Raw genomic sequence first — 23,367 nt, forward strand, 5'->3', positions numbered from 1 at the left:
TCCTGCTTGTCAAACATTAACATTGAGCAACTTTTCCTGAGGCGAGTCATGGCAAGTCGAGAGCAAGAAGTAGGATGGGTCATACAGTAAGAGAGAGAGAGAGAGAGAGAGAGAGAGAGAGAGAAAAGGACACGGTCGAACAGGTAAGGCAGGTTACAGTTAAAGAGCGCTGCTCACAAGAAGTGTACCTTATGGGGCTTAACAGGCTCAATCAAAAATATTTAAACACAAAGGAAAGCATTTATAACCAACACAATCGCAGCCTGCTGCACTCTTAACTCACTGACCTGGATATAATGTCAACCCTCCACTATATCGAGTGTAACCATAGGAAGAAATGCTTTTATCACAAGGTTTACTCTGAGGCAGGTTAATTTGATTTAAACAAAAGAAACTTTTCAAAAAGTACTTCAATTGTTTCTTATATGATATTGTTATAGTTAGGCAAACAGCCTTCATTTGTTTGAAGGCTCCATTGGAGTAATTCTTCCAGATCATCATCAGATATAGAAACCTGCTCAACTCAAGTACTTCCTTATTTGCCTTCTTGGAAGAAAATGAGTCCTGTCAATTCAAAGTCACAAACATTGTAGAGAATTTAAGTTTTTCATCTTGTAGCGGGTTTAATGTTTGCCACAAGTACATACTATTTATCTTAAGATGTTGTAATTCCCTTTCTTCCCATTAAAAAAAATATATATTTTAATCATTAGTTTTTCCAGCTATTATAAACCCAGCTATAACCCCAATGTTATTGAAATTTCATTAACATTCATCACATTTCTAATCACTTCTTTGTAAGTTTCTGGAAAAAAATCGTAGCATCTCAAATTCATTCTCACCTCTCCGACAATAATCTCTCAGAACAGTTTCCGTCAGGTTTCTGTCCTTATCACAGCACAAAAACAGCCTTCAACAGTATCAAGTTCACCAATGACCTCATGATTGCATTTCCAACGCTGATCTGCACCGGTGTCCCCCAGGGGTTCATCTAAGGCTCTATCCTCTTTCCTACTTTGCATTTGGCAACCTTCAATACTGTTGCCTGATCTGATCTACGCTTCCAAGAGGAAATGTAGCCTGGATTCATATGTTCAATGTTTACCTTCATATCCACATGCATAAACAAACCACATGTATATTTAATGCAGCTATATTGATCAGTGCTGGTCAAATATCGTAGTCTTGCCCTCTATTTTGCATAAATTTGCATATTGGTTAGTGGTAGTTTAGCTGTAGACAAATATAAAAGTTTGCTTTGCATTATCATCTCGAAGGTGTGGGTTGAATGGTGAAATGAATACACATTCGTATAAGATGTATTTGCATAATATAAACTTGTATTGCATGTAGAGAAGCTACTGGACATAAATAAACACACATGTATGTAATCAGTGTTTCTTTAATTTACAGTCTCTAAGAAAGAAAACAGTGAGAACTATTTAACAAAGGAAACATTTTCTAAGAAAACAGCCACATGTTATTGTAAATCAGCCACAATTATTGTAAATCTCAATCTGTAGGCCTGCAGTGTACAAGTAAGACCAGTGCAAGGCACAGCAGTGAAAGGCACTCTAATATTGTTTTCAGCTTCATGAGAAATTTGCCAAAAATAAGCCTGAGGGCTTAAAGATTATGATATAATGATAAAAACATTTAGTTTAGTGCCAGAAATGTTTTTGTGTTCCATCTTTAGACCGTTTTCATCACTATGTTGACACCATTGCACACAATTTACAAAACTAATAAAATATCCATTGGAGAAAATATTGCATAAAAACAACAGAAAAAAAAATGTCTCAGTTACAATCAAAGTCACAATCCTGTCTACACGGGTACAAAAACTACCATGAATGTCTCTGAGGGTGAAAGTCCAGTCACTATCAATATTATACATTGAAGTGGTGTTCGAGATCAAGCAAAAGCTGCTGTGAAGGATAGAAATCTGACAACAAAACATGTGAAATGTACAGGTAGTTGGCCTTGGACAGTTGAATGTGCCCCAAGCTTGTATTGTAAACGGGCTGGATGCGATACAATAACAAACCATATAGGTGCAACCTATGACCCTGTACAGTTTGGTCCCATTGACAGGTCAGGGTCATGTGGAGAGATGTTTTACATCATCATGTACAATGCTTATTGCTATCAAATTGAATCCAAGCAAGACGGAGCTGAAAATTACCCATTCGTTTAACAGTAATGTATCTTGTAGTCTTCTTAGTCGCAAGTAAAAGCCACACGCTCATATAAACATTTGCAATTGTGCACTTTTTGCTAATGCAAATTCAATAGGCATGACCCATGTGGAACTAATTCTCTAACTTCCCAAACAATAAACATCTAATTGCCAAACTGTTGCATAAAATGAAGTCAGTTTAGCAAGTGAAGCAAATAAATGCAACAAAAAACTTTTTTTTTATTTTTATTATTTTTTTCCTTTTTCTAATATGAGAAACATCAATTCACCCTTAAACAGTGCTTCTACTAGTCACAATTTGTAGCCTGGAGTAGGAAATGCTTTTGTCAAGTCCTATCCCTACGACAAGACAAATGGCATCAGAGTTTTCAAAGCGGTAGCCAAGTAAAAAAAAGACTTAAATCTGCATTCATCAACCCACTGAGGTGGATGACATCACTGAGTCGGCTCACGCGGTAACAAACGAGAGAAGTGAAGTGAATTTTAACCATCTCAAGTATTCTCTCCATTCATTCTGTCTCCTTTATGGTCCTGGTCTGCTCCCTCTTCACGCGGGCCACGTAGATCCTCGCAGTCAGGGAACTTATCCCACTTGAGACTGTTGGTGTTGTTTCCCCCTGTGGCTTTGCGGATGATGAATCGAGCCCTGCCGCGTGTGAAGCCCCCCCGTCCTCGCCCTCGATTGTCCATCCACTTGCACTCCGACTCGTCTCTGTCATCGTGCTGAAAATAGGGAAATGAGGTCATTTAATATTCCAAGCAAAACACAGCTGACACATTGAGGCCTGTTGTGCTAATTATTTGCATATCTGCCGTCTCCTCGGTCCCTTTAATCCTGACCCAAATCATCACATTTTGACAAGGCCACTAAGCACGACAGCAGCTATCCACTGCTTGTTTGGGATGGTTTGAATTAAGATGGATCTTACCAAACTACTGTGTAGACATGATAAACACAGACAAGTCTTATATTTTTCTTCCTTTCATCATCTGTCCGAAATACATTACACGTCCTTCTCTCCAAGTACCACATTTCTTCTGATTGGTCATTAGTCTTTCTACAGCAAAGAGCTACAGTAACATGCAGGATTGAGGGCAGTCGATTTTCATAAGTCTCATCATCCTGACAGCAGGTGCCGTGGTTGAAGAAGACGACCAAATTATAAAGAACTGATTTTTTTTCGATGACGTATCTCAATTCATTCACGGCCCTCTCCTGTGTCAAGGAACGGTGGGCGTTGTTCACAGTAACACAGAGACACACAAAGTAATCATTGAAATCCAGGCTAGCAGTCTGGAACTTTATTATCAAATTTTTATTTAATTGCAATTTATTCAGATTCTAATCACTTTTAAAAATGATCACAGATTATTGTGCTGCTATATATTATATCCTCTGTTTACTATCATGTTAGAAATAGTCAAATATATGCGACTACTAAATAACGAGAGTCTAGAATAAGCAAGCATTAATGAAAAGAATAGGCGAGATCATCCTCACCAGGTAGTATTTTTTGCTCTTGGGAGTGTACTCGGGGTCCCAGTCTTCATTTACTGGCTGCACTGCCATGTTTAGGGCATTACTGTTTGAACCGTTTCCTTGATAATTTCCTCTGTTCCAGCCTCTTCCACGAATTTTTACTTGCTGAAATTATACAAAATTGGCAAGAAATTAAAAATGGGCAAACATTGCTGCTACAAAACAAGCAATGGAAGTCAAATACAGGGTTGATGCTTCACAGAGCAGTTCCCAGTTAAACTCACAAATCCTCCTCGAGGCCGTCCTCTCTCCACGTCTCCTGGTGACTCTCGTTGAGCCATCCGGACCCTGTCATAGCCTTCATCTTTGGAGTTTGGCTTTTCGGCAGGTATAGCTTCTTCTTTCTGAGACTTGGAGGATGAGGAAGATGAGGATGAACTGGAGCGAGAGCGCTTATTCTTGCTTTTTCTGAAGAGGGAAAACAAAAAGATTCTTTCAATTCAGGTGTGTATATGACAAGGTATAACCTATATAAATAGCAGAATTATTCTAAATATTCACACTGACACAGTAGAGTTGCAGGCATTGGCACGTACTTGGACTTCTTGTGGTGTTTAGAGAACCTCTCCACAGATCTCTCCGTGCTCGAATCCAGGGACTCTCTGATATCTCTTCCCCGACCCTGATTATGATCGCTGTCATGGGTGGAATACTTTTTACGGCGCTCAATATCCAAGCGGAGGTCCGTGGGGTCACCTTTCATTTTTTCCCCGCCGTCCTGAGTCAAATCAAAACAGAAGACAACGTCGTGGACAGACTTTGGATTAGCATGTAGATGCTATCAGTCTGTTCTCAGCCAAGCTGGTTTGCAAGCTAAATAGTGAGTCCATTGAAAAAGAAACGGGGAGAAAGAAACCAGGTTACAGCCAGCTGGCATGAATAAAACCATTAAAGCCATTCTGGAGTGGATTTTCCAGTGTACTTAAAGGGCCAAACCAGTAGTTTTATAGTGTTTTCACAAAATCTGAAACATTCACCAGAGCATGTTTTAAGAGTGACTTCTTCTAGTATTTTAGGAAACAATTTAAATATGGGATCAAATCAAACTAAACATTCTAATATGTCAAAGTCTATCACAGTCAGCTAACATATCATTGCAAGGATATATATCTAAACAGTATGGCTTTAAATATCTCATTAATGGTGTTAAGTGTTCATGGAACATTTCAGGAAACCAATCGACCCAACTGCTCTGTGTCTTAGATGCTGCTTGTGGGAACTGCAGATGCATGCATAATTAGAAGAAAAAAAAAATCACAGCTGGTGTAAATTAAACCCAAAAGAAGGAGCATTATTATTCCAATCTCAAAACACAGAGACAGTTTGTCATCGACTTGTATATTTTGTTTTATCGCTACTCGTATGTTCGCTGCTATGCTCTGCAACATTATCGCGTCTTTATTTCATATTGTCTCGCCTTATTGTAAATTGACAGCATAGGAGGAAGGAGGTGTGATGTGTGGACACATGCTCTGGGGAATATACAAATTCTTCATGATTTAAGTGCAGTTATATTTGTTTCCTCTGCATTTTCAAATTAACCTAATGTATCCATGTGCATCAATTCCAAAAAACGCTATGAAGTTGTACACAGTATGTAAATAAAAGCACAGTTGCATAAAGTGCTTGCTGTTTGCTTGTTATTTCCGTTCCTTATGTTTTAAAGAATACTTACGAAGGCGATTGCTTAGAGTCCTTTGCACAGCTTTGGCACAGAGGTATCCGTTTCTGACCTTATGTGATTCATTAGCCGTGGTCAGGCTTGTGCCCGCAATACAATCAATTCACTGTGTGAGGCGATTTAACAAACAACAAAGTCAAAGGGCCTCATTTTGCATTTGCGTCTTTCAGACTTTGAGCATCTCCGCTCAAAGGAAAGCCACAGGCTTTGAGAGAGACTCTAAGGGCATCTGGCTTGCTCGCTCGCTCATTTGCTGTCGTTTGCTGTTTTTTTTTCCCCCACCATACGTCATACTGCAAAATGTTCAGTCACCTTGTAAGTGCCATCCTCTGAGCTTTTCATCGCCTCAAAAAGTTGAGAGTGTTTCTTAAAAGCACTTGGTGAAACATCAATTCGCCTGTGAGAAAGAGAGAGACACACAGTTCAGGCAAGAGAATTTAAGGACAGCTCGTGAACCCGAGTCGTGGTGCCAAAACAGAAAGTAACTCTGAGAGGGCAACAACATCAAAACAGAAATAAGAAAAGACAAATGGCTGGGGAAAATAAAATTGACCTCCACCAAGCATAAAAACAAACAAACAAAAAAAGCCAAGACAATCTGTTGATTATCAGGGAGGAAAGGTGAAAGAAATACCTGAAAGCTGTTAAAAGAGGAGGTGAAGCCACAGCACACTGAAGGTGAGGGGGTCACTCAATAGGCGACTCTACCTGTGTATCTCTGGGCTTTTTCTGGGCTTCATCATTTCCTTCTCTGCGGCTTGTCTTTGGTACAAGGTGAATCGCTCGTTTAGAGTCATGCCTGAAGATGGAAAGTGCTGAGCTGTCGAGGTAAATAGTAGAAAATCCAGGTTATGGTTTTATTAGAATCTGGTTGTTGGGCTTTGGCTAACTCGTCAGAATTACTGTATAGAATGAATCAAGGTGCGACCAGAAATTAAAATTGCGTAATCTGAAACTGATATTGCTACTTTGAATTAGTTATTGGGTAAACTGGGACTGCAAGGTAGTATAGTGGTCTGCCCTCTCAGCTCACATTGAGAATTCCAGGTTCAAGTCCAGGTGCGTTGGCACCTGATGTCCATCTCCATTGGATCTACAATGCTCAGTATATTGACTCATATTTCATCACAGTTCTGTTTTTGTTATAACAATACATGTTTGGGATATCTTGTGCAACCTAATCTTTCCTGGTGAGCAAAAGAGCAAAAAACTTCAAAAGGATCAAATGCATTTTCATATAATTTTGACATTTCAGTTCAAATACAATCTAAAACTGGCCTAATCCATTTGACACTATAGATGTTATAAATTAAACTTGTGCTCTTCAAATAAATTTTTAGAATGAAATTCAGTGTCTAATGACAATAATGGTCTAATGCAGGGGTAGGGAACCCTGGTCCTCGAGAGCTGTAGTCCTGCACATTTTCTATGTCTCCCTCCACTGAATTTCCTGATGGTTCATCACCACTTTCAGCACAAAGCCAGATAATGAGCTGCTCATTGCAATCAACTGTGTGGAAGCAGGGGGACATGCAAAACGTGCAGGGCTGTGGCCCTCGAGGACCAGGGTCCTCCACCCCTGGTCTAATATATCTAATGTTCTGAAACAGCTGAGATGCCGTATTTTATCAGCTGCTTTCTTCTTTTTTTGTCCCTTACTGTGTTTTATTGTAATTTCGGTTTTCATTGCATTTTTTCATAGAGAAACAAAAACAAAATTTACACAGTGCGGATGATATACTTTCCGTATTAGTTTCACTGAAGATGATGATGGTGATGATGATGTTTACTGGTTAATTTTTTGAAAATAATGTTGGAAAACTAAATTTTTTCCTTGGTGACTGGAAAATGTGTTTGTGATTGACTATTATGGCATGGCACGGCCAGACACTGAGGTAACTTACCTTTGATGTGGTGAACAATGGCAACAATGTGCTGAGCAAACAGTTCAGAGGGACACCTCTGTAACGGGGGAGCAGCCTGAACGTGCTGAAAGATGGAGCGAAACTCCTGATCCTTCTTTGAGGCCTGCACAAGATCCTGAGACAACTGTCGCTCTTCGGCTAAAATATTCGAAGAGCTGAAACGACAAAAAAAAAGCCTTTGTTCTCACTCAAACCTCAACAAGGTAAAATACTTCTATCAGAGCGACTTCTGTCAGATCTGACACTGCGGTACGGTGCTCACCTTAAAAGGCCATCTCCGAAGAGCTCCATTCTAACATTGACCTTTGCTTCTTGTTTTCTTGAGGACACGAGAGGGACCTCCTCTCCCCTCACCAGGAACATTTCTTTGTCAGAGTTTCTCCTTGGCGGTGGAGTTGACGATGAGATAGAAGGAGATTTGACCATCTTCCTTCCCTGACAACTAATTTGTGAGGACAGTTCGTCATATTTTCCTGTGAATTCCCTCGCAGCGAGAGCAGCAGCGATGGCCGCAGCTTTATCCTGTTTTCCACTGCGGTGTATCTCCTCCGCTATGGCTTCAAGGTCGCTATTGGCAAACTGTGAAAAGGTTGCATTCTGTCTCTTGCCAAAGCATTCTTCAAACAGTTCTCGGGCCGAATGAGTGACCTTCGTCTTTGGCTTAGGGGACTCGTCCCCATTGTGCCAGTCCTTGTGGAGAGACTTTGATGGTGGCTTGATGATCATCTCCTCCTCTTCCTCCACATCAGTAGGCAGAAATGGAGGAGCTTTCAAAAAGCTGCTCAGAGACACCTCACTGTCATTGTCCTCTTTGCGTTTTCTTGATAACGACTCCGAAATGACCGTAGATGGTTTGCCATTTACTTTCCCTTGCTCCGTGTCCACATCATTAGCCTCTGTGTTCTTGCCATTTTCCCAAGCAGATTTAGCTTTTTTGTTTTGCTCCTCCAAAAACCTAAATATGGGAAGAAAGAGAAAGAACTGTGTCTAGCTGAGAGGACGGCAAATTAAATATGGATATTCAGGAATGATTAAAAATAACAAACACTAGACAAGTATCTAAGTTATGACAATAAGAGATAATAATCTTGGAAATAAAACTGGAATGTTGTTTTCTATAGGCAAATATTTGTAATCCCTGCCAAATCCCTAAATCTTTCAAGCCACTCAAGGTTTGCAAAGCCAATAAAAATCCCAAAATAAAATCATGAACTTGCCATATGAAATAAACTTCGAACATCAGTTTTATGTTGCTAATGCAATGCTGGAATGAAGAGTAAAATTGGTCTTACTTCCTGAAGGCGATGGATATCGCAGTTCTATCTCCATCGAGGTATTCCTCGTTGGAGAAGAAGTCAAAGCTGGAAAGCATCGGATTTAGACCTCCATGTGGGGTTGACTTTGTTGCAGATGAACTACAGTCCATCTGCCTGGCGGGGGCGCCATTGCCTGTATCATTTATGACCTTAGGAGGATTGGCCTCGGTAGTAGTGGGGCTGTTCTGACCAACAGTAACAGTGGCGCTCACCACTGGGCTGTTTTTCTTCAGACTGCCGCTGTAGTCCGCCACAGCCTGCCAGCTCCCCTCCGTCTTCCCACCGCCTCCTTCCTTGGCTTCTCCTGCCAAAAACCCAACACGCTCCGCTGACTCCTCATCTCCCCCTCCTCCCTTTTGGATCTCCTGGGAGGCAAATTGCTCCTCTTTCACATCCTTGGAGTTCTGGCTGGCCAGCACCAAAGCTGGCCTACATTTAGGAGGGGAGGCGGAGTGTGACGAGGAGGAAGACTGCTGTGAGTGTCTGGATAAAGGAGTGGAGGACCGGTCAGAGTGCTGGGGGTGACTACGGTTAGGAGGGCTTCCTGAGCATTTTTGCACATTGTGCGACCGTCCTCGTGAATTATGTTGCTGCTGGTGCTGGTGCTGTTGTTTTTGAGGATTCTGCTTATAATTCTTCCAGTTGGGGCGATAATTTTGGTTGTTGTTGTATCCGCCGCCCCCACCTCTACCTCCACCTCCACCACCGCCTCCACCACCACGCTGGTAGCGTCCACGGGGGAAGTAGCCTCGCCCCCTGCCCCTGAAGTTGTAAGGCCTCCGGAAGCCGCGGTGGTAGCCCCGGTACTCCCGGTTGTTCTGGTATCCTCTCGGGTATTTCTTCTCCCGGTTGTGAGATGGAGAATAAGATCTTGAACGTGACCGAGATCGAGACCGAGACCGAGACCGAGAGCTAGGACAAAATGAAAGTGATGCAGAAATATACAGGGTTAATTCCGAATAAAAAAGAAATGATCCAAGTTAAAATAAATAAAGTTCCAGCCTCAGAATGAAAAATCACCTGTACAGTACTTCGTCAGGAGAATTGGCTTTGTGAACACTGTTCTATAGATAGTAATGAACACATAATAAAATTAAAAAAAGATAGACTGGCATTACAGAGATGTTAAAACAATCTGATATTTCATTTATTGTCTTTATATATATGTTTGAGGTTATGATCAGCAAATCTCATGTTTTAAAATGCTTTGTAATAACTTGAGCCAGTTTTGTTTTTGTCGGTTTTGATGAAACCAAACTTTCTCCAAGAGTTGTGAAAAGAGCTATAGAAGTACAGACGGATTAAATATGTGTATACAGTTGGAAAATGAAGCTTTTCGTTATCATTTCAAGAAAGCCATTCAATGTTGCAACAGTTCTACACAGTACTTCTAAAAGATCTGATGCTTTACACTCAGTATAGATGCATATATGTGCTGGAAAAGCTTTTTTTTTTTTTACTGGTTTTTTTTTAAAAGAAAACAACAAAATATCATCAAGTAGCAGACCCGTACTGCCTAGAGGCCACATAATAGACCTTTGGCTCTCACGAACTGCTCCACAAAGTGTCTGTAGTTCATGTTTGTAGTTTTACCTTTATCCTTCTTCGGTGCATTGAAAGATTCTATTTATATATTTGATATTAATCACAAAAACAAACAAAGAAATACAACAACCTGAGTAATGCAGAGCAGGAACAGTAGCTTCTCATGTCGTAGTTTCTCATGAACCACCCCCCCCCCCCCCCCCCCGGCAAAAAAATGAAATGTCCACCCCTGGCAAAGAGCATCAAATGACACTCTGACTGAACAGACACGTTGGAAGCTCCAGACGTTTTAACAACCATAACCACAAGAACACGACATATGGAAAAGACATACATTTTGTAAAACGCTTTAACACATGATATATCTTAGCGCAGTTACATCCACCAGCCGTAACTCAGTTGGAACTGGCAAAACATGTGTTAAGACTATGACGTGCGTTTCCATGTCAAAGAAAAGCCCACAGAGGAGTCTGGTGCAGAGATTTCACAGTGTGGTGCGCAGCCTGGCTGCAGGGTCATGCTCGTCCACAAGGTGTCTCTACAGTACTATTGAAAGGAAACAAAAAAAAAAAAAAATAGAAGCTCATGCAAGACTCAAAACCTTTCAACACAATGTTCAAACTATAACTATGACACAGTACTCCCTTCTCTTCCTCAAATTAGATTTAATAGTGCAAACATGTTCTTTTGAAGCCCTTTCAAGTCATCGTCTGAAACGATCCACTCCTGAATTTGAGACTCAATGTGTTGAACTTTGAGTAGACATCCAAGTGGCTGTGCTGTTTGAGTAATTATTCAACTACTACATCTCCGGAAAAGTTTGTGTAACTCCACTGACTAGACACAACTCACAGTTTCCACAACATAGAAATCTCATTTCCACAAAATTTCAATGTATTAAAAAAACTACAAATGCATGCAAAATCTCCACAGTACATCAAAACACTACAGAACAATGTTATAAATAACAAGAGCAAAGAGCAAATGCATTTACCAAACTACATCCTCAGGTTGTTTTTTTTGTGGGTTTTTTTTAGTTTTAGAAAAAAGTACCATAACTTACCTACTATGTGTTTTCATTGGAGTACAGAGCGATTAAAGGCAGCGGTGCACTGAGCAGCACTGCACACTCGCAGTTTGAGCTACAGACACTGCATCTACTCTGGCCAGCTCTGGCAGAGCACAGAGTCACATGGAACACGAGAGGGAGAGGAAAAAAAAAAAACATCTCCCTGAATCCTTTCACTCTCTGCTTGCCAATTTCAGAGACTTTGCAACTGGATTAAGGAGGTTTCATGAGGGATTTTTAAGACACAAATCACTATTCTGAAAAGTGCTGTATAAATAAAGTTAGATTATTCTTATTATTCTGATCAACCATAATACTACAGAGAGGATGCACTTATTTACCTGCCAACTAAAACTATGGTCACTGCTTTTAACTTGAAGCTCATGTTGTTGTTTTTTTTATTTCAATTAAGAGTTTTCTCAAAATAATAATTTTCTGCAAATTTTGACTCCATTCACTGATGTGACCATGTCAAAAGCAATAGCAACACTTGAAGGGAATGTTTACTGCTCAATTATTACTGCCAACTTTGACAGCATGTAACTATTTACAACCCAACCTATGTCATGTGCTCATTGAAGAAACTCAAAATGCATAACATGCTGGAAAACAATACAGAACAATGTGCATGTATTATTATTGTTTTCTTTATTCTACAAACGCAACTTTGTTTGTGCATTTAGTGCTATTTCCACTCTCATTTGCATTACCACAGATCCATTTGCACACATGCAAGGTGGGTTCAGGAAGTATAAACCCTGACATTCCTTCCATGTCCCTTCTTCAATGCTAATTTTAATATCCACTGCAACACTGCCAGGAAATAAGCCACCCCACGATTTTATTGCCATGCCACAATGACTCTGTAAGCGACAGCCAACGCACCAGAGTGAAGCCACACTGTTTCATCCAAATTCACTTCAGAGTTAGCAGATAACCCTTCAGCCAGGTTGGCTCCAGGAAAGAAACAAACAACAAATGCTGCACTCATGATTAAAGCCATGCTAAAATATATCTATATATCACTGAAGTAAAGGGTTAGGCCAACGTTTTCCTATTTAATAAAAACTGCACAAGAATAATAATATAGCTTAACTTAGCTTCCCGGACCGGCAGCTGAACTCTTTCTCAAACATCAATTTCCTCTTGAGTACAGAAGCCAACTCCAGCATTTGAATAAGACTCAGAGCCATTAATATGCTGCTCCAGCTTTATCTATTCATATGAGAGCTGAACTCATAAAGTCCAGGTCAAGATCTTGCAGAGGGCAACAGTTATGGTGCCATATGGGAAAGAAACTGAGAAAACACTATTATAACATCATAACGGAACTACTTTTTGACTACTAAACTATTTTGTTGCTTGTGTGTATGTGCGTGTGTTCATGAGTGTGTCTATACATATCATTATCATAACCAACACTGAAGGACATCTTTCATTCTAAATTCTTTAAGATTAGTTTAGGTTTACTAATTGAGTGAAAAGGGGCGTCACGATATCTTGGGATTATCCGTGTTGACGTCTGTGCATATTGAGGCAGAGCTTGACTTGCTGCACCTGCTAGTAGTTTATCATATGACAACGCTGTCATTCAGCCCTGTGAAGCAATATGTCAAATGATACATTTCTTCATTCATATGTACCCGTTTAATACGTGTCTAGATTCTTATTTTAGAGCCACATTTCTGTCCATAAAGAAGCATCGTAAACAAACCATATGTAGCAGATCATGACTACAACAACACAGTGCAGTGACTCTGAAAGGAGAATTATTCTCACCAGTAGCGGTGTTTCCTGGACCGGGACCTGGAGTGACTCCTGGACCGGGAGGAGGAACGGGATCTCGATCGGGACCTTGATCGGCTCCGAGATCTGGAGGCTGATTTAGTGGCTCTGGACATCACTGCATTGAGCCCACTTCAAACTGTTGCACAAAAACGATGGATGAGAACAAGTGGGACTTGTGTAAAAAAAAAAAAAAAAAAAAGTAGATTGTCGTCAGAGTGAACGGCTAAATGAACGATTCAGGTCAGAAAAACGAATCCCAAAAAAGCTAGAGGTCGGAACTTTGTGGAAGAAAAAAGGCAAAGTAAAACATAATAAAAAAAAGTTTTTTTAATCCAACCAAGATAAAGACCCTGAGATGTGCTTCAAAAGTGGCATCAGTGCCAAAGCAAAGTGAGGAAACACAACAGCTGTGAAAATAGAAGACGGCAATGTGTGGTGTATGACATCTAAACAGAAGCAGTTTTATTTAGTCACCTATCATTTGCATAGAGGGCTGTCTTCCGTCAACCACCTGACTTCTTGTCCTTTGAGCTCATTGAAAACAATACTTAACAACCAATCCTGTTCCGTATTCTCTCCATAGCAGCAGAGTAATAGTCAAGATTATTCCAGTGGAATGTGTGTAAAATTATAGTTAAACTATTTCAGATCTTTTTTTAATCTCTGCATTTCTGTTGATCATAAATAAATATATATTTTATAATTTAAAATCTTTGTTTATCTAAAACTCATTTATTTGAGTACAAATCATTTGCAGTGTGACTCCCAGTGATATTGTAACTGTGTTTAAAGGCTCCTTCACTGATACACCCAATAAACCCAGTGTTTAAACCCAGTAACTGAAGCCTTAAAAGTAAACACCTTAGCTAAAAAAAAAAAAAAAAGGAGACCTGGTTAACTTAAAAAAAAAATTAGATTACTATAAACAAAAGTGGAACCTTCACGTGGAATTTCAAACTGAACTAATCTTGCAGTTCCTTGCTTATTTAAGTATGGTCAAATTTGATTACAAGGTCAAGTTACTGTTAAACCAGGTTGAAAGTTAAATACTTAAACCCAATATTATCCTAACAGGCTGATGGAAATGTGACTTATTTCCTTTGCAGCTCTATCTGCATATAACATTTGCTTGTGGTTAATGATCTGCTGTGAAACTCACCAGAAAGATGTGCTTTTGTGGACTGAACACCCTGTGCACAGAAACTTCATGGTACTTTTTCAGTTTAAAGGACTCACAAGCACACTGATGCAACCCTATAGAAGGAGGGTCGGATTCTTCTCAAGGTCCACCAGGCATTATCTGTGACATACGATCTACGGAGTGGCGTTAATTCCTCGGATCATATAATGGATCTTTCATTATGAGAGTCATCTTCAGGGACTTTGCAAGGAGGAAATTGCCGACTGCACATGACAGGGATTTTAAAAGCCGTGCTTGCTAGTGCACGGTGGTCCCAGAGTGCATCCTTGCTACTATTTTGGAAAGCATTGAAATAGATCTATTCCTCCCCACCCTGCCTCCTCCTTGCGCTCCATGAACTTTCCAGTTTCTTCATTTCTGGCAGCTTGTAGTTTTTGGCTTTAAGTGAATAATTTCCTGAGGGTCCGGCCTCGGCAGCGTTTTGCTTACTCTGCTCGTTTCAAAAATAGAAATCAGATGTGTCCCTTCTGCGAATTGAGTGGCTAAAAAGTAACATCAACAAATTGTGATGGCTTTCTCACTTTTGGCCCCATAAAACAAAAGACTTTGGCCTCATGAGCAGTTCTTGGAGTGGACAAATTACAGTGGATTATTTTGCATTTATTGGAATAGCAGCAATACAATGTTTAAAACAAACACATCTGTGTTGCAGACATTTCCATACTGCTGAAAATGGTTTCACCAAAACCTCTGAAAACCTCACCACAAAGCTGGTGCATCAAGCTCCAGTCACCAATCCAAAGTAACTATTGCATTGGAGGTGTTTCAGTAACACATCAGAACTTGCTCTTTGCAGTATGCAAGAACAGTAAACATTTCGAGAGCTGCATACTGAGCTCTCTTTCAGTTGTTCAGCTGTCTTTACATATATTGTGTGTTTGGCAGCCTCATCACTGATATTTTAGGTTTTCAGAGAGCCAGTGCCCAACTCGGCCTTTAATCACTCACAAGTGGATTTTTACACACAAACTGACACAGGCAGACAAATGCAAATAAGTGTGTTAAGGGATTTTGTTTTGCTCCATTTTCTTTCTTCGGTTTCTCGCTTTTATCTTACACAAATGGTGCACAATGCACAACACCAACAGCTGATCCCATCAAATTGTGTCAGTAACTAAAACTTAAATCTTATTATGTATACCATCCCTTATCAAGAATGTAACTGCAAACTGCAGCAGATCTGTCAGCATCAGGGTGTCACAGATTCAGTTCAGACATTGTATGATAATGAATAGAATTAAATATAGTAGAGTATAATAAAACAGGAAGAAAACAGAAAGCAATGTTGATCTTTAGATTCTATCACAGGTACAGTGACATTTTTGAGCAAAAACCCATAAAACAATGTTGTTGAAAAAAAAAAAAGGAAGAAAAAGGCCAGTGCGGACACAATATCAAGAAGAAATACTTGTATAAGTATAAAAGGAACTTCTCACAGAAAATAAAACAATGGTGGGTAAAGTTAGTAACACTAGAAGCAAAGAAAACAGACACATTTCATTAACTGATCTAAACAGAGCTGCTCTCACATGGATAAAAGTTCACTTAGGAGAGTCCACACACACACACACACACACGTACACACACCATTAGGACTCCCTTTGGGAGTGGTGAACGACAGCTGTGTAATCCTCATCAGCTGTTTATTTCATGTTACTGCAAAAGTAGCCACAATCAACAATGGTCCGGCAACTTGATACGCAGCTCAAAGTGTACGAGAAGAAAGACTCCACTCAATCAACCTCCCTATCATTAAGGCCAGGATGCCACAGTGGCAGCTGGAATCACATTTGCTATCTATATGTGCCCCCGAGGCACCCTGCTGGCTATTTCAGAAAGCCACAGCAACTGTTATTGGCACAATGTTTGGTTACTGAAATGTGTCAGTCCTTCTTAGTATTCCCTCAAGACGCCGAACAGGCAAGTTGGGGCAGTGGAGAGATGGCAAGGCTACAGATAGTGCTAAAAAAAAAAGAAGAAGAAAGTATTAACATTTGTCTGAATGAGCATCGCTGAACCGCCGTTTGTTGACTCAAACGCTTGAAAGACAAACAATGATCTCATGCAGAGATCGCCTGTAACTTTAGTTCGTGCTAATCACCTACAATGACAGATGAGCGCGCCGGTTGACTTGCACAAATTGCCGCTAACTTCTGCTGACTGCTGACTCGGTGTCATTCAAACAACTGCCAGAAGATTTTGTGATGCGTTCAAGACAATTCATGCTTGGAAACTGGCACAAAGGCATGCTCACGCTGACATTCCTCTCAGCTGTCTGTCATCACCACATTTGTTTTTCTCTCGTGTATAAGAGGCAGCCCATCAGCTGAAGGTCCTCTCTATTTTGGCCAGTTGGGAATAGCAAATGAAGTGTTACACATTAATCATGTACAGTATTTCCAAAATGGACTACATTAATGTTCACTTGTGGTTCAAAATGTCATAAAAAGCAGGTAAGATTTTGTTGTTGTTGAATATTGCACAAATAGAAGAAGTTAAAGCGCCACCAGCTACTTCCATATGTTCACTGGGCACTTGTGGCTGCTTGGTTTCTAACGGTTGTTGCTCCAATTAACTGATTTATTTCAATGAGTGACTCATAATCAAGTTTTCTATGGAGCTCTGTGTTGAAATATGTATAAAATTCAGATGTGTTGGAGAACAACATGCAGGACTGTGGACCAGAAGTGTCCACCTCTGGACTAAACTGTTCAAACAACTTACATTTTCACCTTCACTAAGTCTATATATGCAGACAAAGTCGCTCAGATAGACAAAATGTCTCTTAATGCTGCCTCATAGAGTATCAGCATCCATCACCTTTTTGTTGTTTTTGGGTGTTTATGCAGTCAGTGTTTGCTGAAGAGAGTTGACCTCAACCAGGATCCTGCCATACAACAGGATGCGTCCAAGATAGTTTATTCAAACATCTCCGGAAATAGATTCACATTGTACCATAATAAACTTAACAGATGAGCATTTCCAGAAACAATGAGCAGAACCATTCTTGTTACTTTGGTAGCGCATGGCAGACTTGTCTCATGAGTGCATCTGTTTACTGTAAGTGGAGGGACAACTAACTCTCAACCTGTAATCACCACCAGCATTCTCTCATTGGGCCTAACCACCAAAAGCAGCAGTCATACAACCGGCTAAAATAAACAGCTCATTTTCCCAAGGTCCTCACCCAGTCCTGTGGAGGTCTGAGAATGCACTTTAGAAAATTACTAACCATTAAACCATGCTCTTTGTGGGTCGACTGCCAACGTATGTATCACACTCAAATATCAAGTGATATGGATGACAGGCGCATAGGTTTTATAAAAAGAAAGCATAGCAGAGCCAGAGTGTCATGTCCTGGTTGGGATGGACAGTGTATCATCATCCAGGCTTGTCCTTATGAGCACCATGTGCTTAAGGTAAAAGGTAAGAAAATAACAAACGCATGAAGAAAACAAAGCAACTTCACAAAATATACTTGACTATGTGCAGAACTGTTATTTTGTTGCATTGTTTGACTGTAAAAGGATTTAAACAGTGAGTTTTTAGAAAGGAAGAACAATGTCAACCCAATCCACGCTTTCTTTTCTCTCTTGTTTCTTTCAATGAAATGAGACTCTATCATATGATACTTAATGTGAAAATGTAATTTCCTATTGGAATTAAAGAGGTTCAATGAAGGAAAAATCAGTGCTTACCAGCTTTTTTTTATTCGGTCAATGTCGTCGCGTCACATTGGGTGAAATATAGTATGAAAATGAAATTATTTGTCCTTCGTCTTCTGTGTCCTGAGCTGTGCGCGTGTAGTGCCTCCGAGTCTGGCTGAGCTCAGGGAGAGGGAGAGTGAGAGAGAGAGAGAGAGAGAGAGAGAGAGGGAGGGAGGGGGTGTGAGAGGGGGTGTGAGAGGGGGTGTGAGAGGAGGTGTGACGGCTCTGAGATGCTCAGAGGCTCATGTTTCCTTCCGCCTTCACTGCAGTCTGTCAGAAACACATCCAGCGCAGCGAGCAGCTCACCGGAGAAACACAACAGTCCTGACCGGTTGATCCACCGTCCCAAACTGACGACACGAGCTCATGAAGCACTCAAAAAGACGCCATGCAGAATCTCTGTGCTCATCAGCCCGAGTACTGACAAACCGCCTCACTTCTATAAGGAGGTGTTAAAGGCCGCTGCCTGACACTTTTATAAAAAGGTGTTTAATAGTGACATTAACGCTCGTGCACTCTACAAATGTACCACCATATTTATCCTCCTCGTGACAAAAATAAAGATGTGGACGCACAGAATGTTGCTATTAAGGGAAATGATCCTATGTTTAATAGTTTCAGAAGATTTGAAGTTGTTGAAGTGATTTATGAAAGCAGAAGAAATCGTCTATGTATTCAAATCAATATATATTGGTCACTTCTAAGTCTTTTGTAAGTTCTAATATTTACTTATTTCGTTTTTATTCTCATTTGATATTTTAACATTCTATTCTTTGTATTATATGCTACTCTGCGTGGAGCAGCATTGTAAAAGAATGTCCTGGGATTAAGTCTATTCTATTCAATTCTATTCCAATATATTGTTCATTTCCATGTTTGGCTATAAACCCAACATGAAACATGTGATCAAATCAATTTTGTTGCTCATCTTTGATAGCTAAGAAAACACTTCGTTTTATGGATAATATTTATTTTGTTGTGTTTGTTTAAAAAAAGAAAGGGGAAAAAAAACTCAGACACATACAGATACAATATTTAATGTTTGGTAGTTCTAATAAAATCTCTGTTCATTTATGAAAAAAACCAGGAACATATTAATGTGTAATTTATATTTGCAATATTTAGTGGAAAACAACATAAGAGAATATTTGGAAGTGCAGTTAAATCAATTGTGTTGATGATCTTTGAAATAACAAATAAAAAAAATCCTAAACTTTTTTAATGAGAAATATTACCATAAGTGAGGAGAGCATAACCGTTAAGACCAAGATCTCACTCTGTGTGCCCCACTTTACACTTACAAATAAGTCTGTTACCTTTCTTTAGGAGCTTTAAATAATGACTAAAGTACAGGCTCCCCACATGAAATACTGTTAAACCGTTAAATTGGTTGGTATCCTTGAGCATATGTGGTAGTGATCTTGTTGTTGTGTAGAATTCTTTCAAACCTATTCGTTCAGCCGTTAGTTTACAGCACATTAATGGGTCTAAAGTCCTGTTTTTATTATTATTATTATTATTATGTGTCATTTATGTGTGTTCACACTTGTCAAGTGTGAATGTTGCTGACTAAACCCTTGTGCCCACTAAACAAGCAAACATATAGAGTTTAAGAAGCAGATGTCAGCATCCCAAGTGTTGTTCCATAAACCTTGCTCCACATCCTTTTCACTTCTCAATATACAGTATATTTATTTATTTGTTTGTTTATAAAGATCTTGGTCAGTTTTCAGATGGTAAGAATAGCAATAGTATTAATCACAGTATTACAGTGTAATGTAATCCATTCAACTGAGCTGACAATACTGTTGTTGAAGTTATTTAAGTGATTGAAGTTGTTGAAGTTATTTAAGTTATGTGTCGTCATTGTAAATCACAACAGTTGTCCAGCTTTTGTTTACATGTCTTGATCCAGTGAGCAAAGTCAGAAAGAATGCAAACCTTTCTTTTTTGGTCTTGTTCCATCTTTGGCCAGGAAACCACAACCACAGCTGTGACCTCTGCCTTATACCCTAATGTAAGCTTGCTTCAACCATAAGGTAGTGGGCCTTCAAGATAAGATTGCTCTTACTAAGAGGATATCAAGGCTTATTGTTTTGTATCACGGTGCACTTGTCTTTTATCTATCTTTATCTTTATTTATAAGAAGGGATATGAACTGGTGGGAGCACACTTCTCCTGTATGTGTAAGTTAACTGGACTTATATAGCCTTTAACTAAATTATAAACTTTGAGATATCTGGTATATTTACCTGCAATTGGATAGTTTGTGTTTACCTTTTAGCATGTTTTTTGAGGAACCACACCTGCAAGAAATGTGCGTCTCACTGTACAGTTTATCATTTCCATGCTTTGAATGGCATCTGTTAGTATACAGCAGCTCACATTTGCAGATTAAAAATTTGCATTCACAACATAGACGGGGCTACCTGTATGAGTATTTGATCAACTTGTCCATCAAATGCCTCGTGCAGGTCTACAGTGAGCTGGATGGTTCCACTGAGGCCCAAAAGGCTAATTCAGTGACATGCAATGACTATTTTGAGGGAAAACCAGTTCGTATTGCCAAGATGGAAATGAAAGCATATTTTGGATTGAATTAATGCTAAATAGCTTGGTGTGTTGATTGATTGTTATGAAATGAACTGTGTTTTCTGACTCGGCTTTCTGTCGCAAGTGGCTCCAGCAGAGGAAAAGTAAGGGTGACTGACAGTGGAAACCAAGTTTAGTAATGGATTACAGTCGTATTCATGACTAAGCCAGTGGGAACATTGAATCCATTCAACTTTCTAAATATTTGGGATTTACTCGTCATCTGGGTCATATTAAATAGCAGGAGTGTTTATTATTCATTGATTAAACATGGATGCTATATGAGTCTGGTACTTCCCCCTCAAATGTACATCACTCTGTATCATTTCATGTGATGATATGTAGAATTTATTATGTGGATCAATTTTATATATATATATATATATATATATATATATATATATATATATATATATATATGAGAGAAAGAAATCTGTTTTTTTTTTTAACTTAAAATAATCCTTTGTAGAGTCATGCATTGTATGATTTCTTATCGCCACTCTGTTGGCTTCTTCTCAAAATCAGCTTGTTCTCCTGCTTCAGTAGTTCAGAAGTCATTGTTTATCCAGCTGCTGTGTTTTATTATTCCATGAATGTGAAGCATTAAAATTGCTGTTATTATGTCTGCAGTGCAAATCAGCCAAAACCATTCCACTGTGGAGAATTTGTCTTTTCAGCCCTACTAGGAGCCGATTTATTGTCAGTACTTTTGACAAGTGAAATATAATATAGTGGCATATTTTTCCTGCATAGACTGTAAATAATGAAATGATGCTTTCTAACTCACTGGCTTCACGGCATTTTTAAAGATGTCTAGATTGAAAAAAGACTTGGATTTTAATTATTGTCTGACTATATATGCAAATGTCTTGAATTTGAGATGTTTCTGACAATAAAGTGACATTTCAGAATGGAACATCTTTAGATAGAACATCTTTAGATCAATTCGTCTCTTTTTTCACATATTTATTGTGGTTAGAGGCATCATACCGTGCATTTTTTGTAAATGATGTGTAAAATGCATCAAACAGCTTTAATCCTGCATCAGGCAAGAATGAGTCCCCTCACCTCCCAGACATTAAGTGACTGTTAAAAAGAGGATTCATCGGTGAATGTGATTGCCCATTACACATGCAATGACTACCACTTCAGTGCAATACACTTTTAAATTAATAATCCCTAAACACTACTGTACCGAATGCCATAACAGCCTCTTCCACTGTCTTATGTTTACGGCATGATCACTTTGCATTTCATGTTCTCACAGATTACTTCTTTGAGATTTCACTTTGACTTCACTTTGACATGTTGCCTGTGTATTCTAGTCTGTTTTTATTCACATTTCATATCAATTCAACATGTTTGGAATTAGGTTTGTATGTATTAATCAACAGTTTAAAACAAACTCCTGGTGTGAAAGCTGTTTTCAAACTACATGCAGGCGTCGAGGGAATATATCTGTTGATCATACATCTCCCTGTCTGTCCATGCTTCAAGTTTAGTTGCAAAAGGCACTGGTATCAATTTGCATTGGGAGTGTATTGATCCAGAACAAACAGGTTATGCACAATGGACTCTTCCAGCCTGCTTATTTGATTAATTTTAAATAAGACTACCAGGAAGCTGACACAGCTTGGATCACAGTTTTCAGTAGAGGCTTATGATGCATGAAATATTAGACAGGATGTGGGCCGTTTCAGGTTTACAATGACTGAGTAAGAGATGTCGGAGAAAACGGCACTTTGTGAATTTCCCGACTGTCACACTAATGAGCTGAATCGTTTGCCACCTGTTTCCCCTTCAGTAAACTGACACTAATCTATCCATCCATCTTCTATGTTGCTTTTGTCCTCCTGAGTTTACCCAGCTCACTCAGGAGGAACGCAGAGTATCACTCCTCCAGACAGACTGCGCGTCTATCACTGACATATTAATTTATTTAATGGCTTATTATCATGTTGTAAGCAAAATTCTCATTTCTAATACAGCCCGTTATTGATGAAGAACAATTGTTTTACTATTACCGGTATTTTATCACTTCATACTGATGGTGAGAAACATAGATTCACATACACTTTTTTTAATAATATGTATACTCCTACAACAAAGGGACACAATTTTAAGTTAGATTGTAAAAAGGGGGGAAAGTTATGGTGAACCTGATGGTTTTTGATCACTTTCCATCAGCGTTGCCTGAAGCCGAAAATCAAACTGAGCGAAGGTTTTTCCTGGCTGTGTCTCACCTTGACACGGCCCTGGCTGTCCCTGCTTTAGCACCTTACAGGGTCCCCCGGTGGGCCCTTCTCATTCATCTCCCTCAGCAGCTCTGCATCATATCTCCTCTGTCCAGACACTAGGCGGGCTATTTTAAGGCAGACCCTCTGACACCACTTTCTCCCTCTGTGCCTGGATAAAAGGATTCGTTCCCCCCTCCTACTTAATATCCTCCCCACCTGTTGGAGCTGTCCATCTTTTTGCTGACAAGCCATCAGCATACAGAGCTTCTGCATTACTTCAGCTAACTGCCCCGTAGAAACCCCTTGGGTACATGGGCTGGGCTATATTATCAGCCATATGCTACTGATGCCTTTATTAAGTCACCACATAAGAAGTTCATTTTTTGTACTTTATTCTAAATCCACTGTCCTCACATATCTCTATCCTGTTATATATTTACATATCATTTCAGGATCAGGGGTAGTTTTAGGTGAAAAAAAACAAACATCAAAAGCCAATGACTGCTGCTTAGGCCATTCTTTTGCCAGTCTCTGCATAACACAGCTCTGACATATCCCATCTGGTT

General features: G+C 39.5%; 1 protein-coding gene across 3 annotated transcripts in view; it reads right to left on the minus strand.

Moving 5' to 3' along the window:
* Positions 1–1,386: 1,386 nt before the first annotated feature.
* The window catches only part of thrap3a (thyroid hormone receptor associated protein 3a), a 47,867-nt gene continuing 25,886 nt past the window's right edge, over positions 1,387–23,367 (minus strand). Inside the window, exons 1-11 of one of the 3 annotated variants that reach the window (XM_080500858.1) lie at positions 17,964–18,104; positions 13,056–13,200; positions 8,639–9,574; positions 7,609–8,301; positions 7,326–7,501; positions 6,130–6,241; positions 5,734–5,818; positions 4,277–4,458; positions 3,965–4,148; positions 3,702–3,845; positions 1,387–2,923 (exon numbers count right to left, since the gene is read on the minus strand). In XM_080500858.1, coding sequence (XP_080356984.1) covers positions 2,693–2,923; positions 3,702–3,845; positions 3,965–4,148; positions 4,277–4,458; positions 5,734–5,818; positions 6,130–6,241; positions 7,326–7,501; positions 7,609–8,301; positions 8,639–9,574; positions 13,056–13,177 — 2,865 coding nt within the window. In that variant the 5' untranslated portion in view covers positions 13,178–13,200; positions 17,964–18,104 and the 3' untranslated portion in view covers positions 1,387–2,692. Of the gene's footprint in view, positions 2,924–3,701; positions 3,846–3,964; positions 4,149–4,276; positions 4,459–5,733; positions 5,819–6,129; positions 6,242–7,325; positions 7,502–7,608; positions 8,302–8,638; positions 9,575–11,270; positions 11,372–13,055; positions 13,201–17,963; positions 18,105–23,367 lie in introns of those variants that run through there. The other 2 variants (XM_080500859.1, XM_080500860.1) reach the window with 2 other exon arrangements.

This window comes from Blennius ocellaris (genome assembly GCF_963422515.1).
Source record: "Blennius ocellaris genome assembly, chromosome: 8".
NCBI classification, from domain to species: Eukaryota; Metazoa; Chordata; class Actinopteri; order Blenniiformes; family Blenniidae; genus Blennius; species Blennius ocellaris.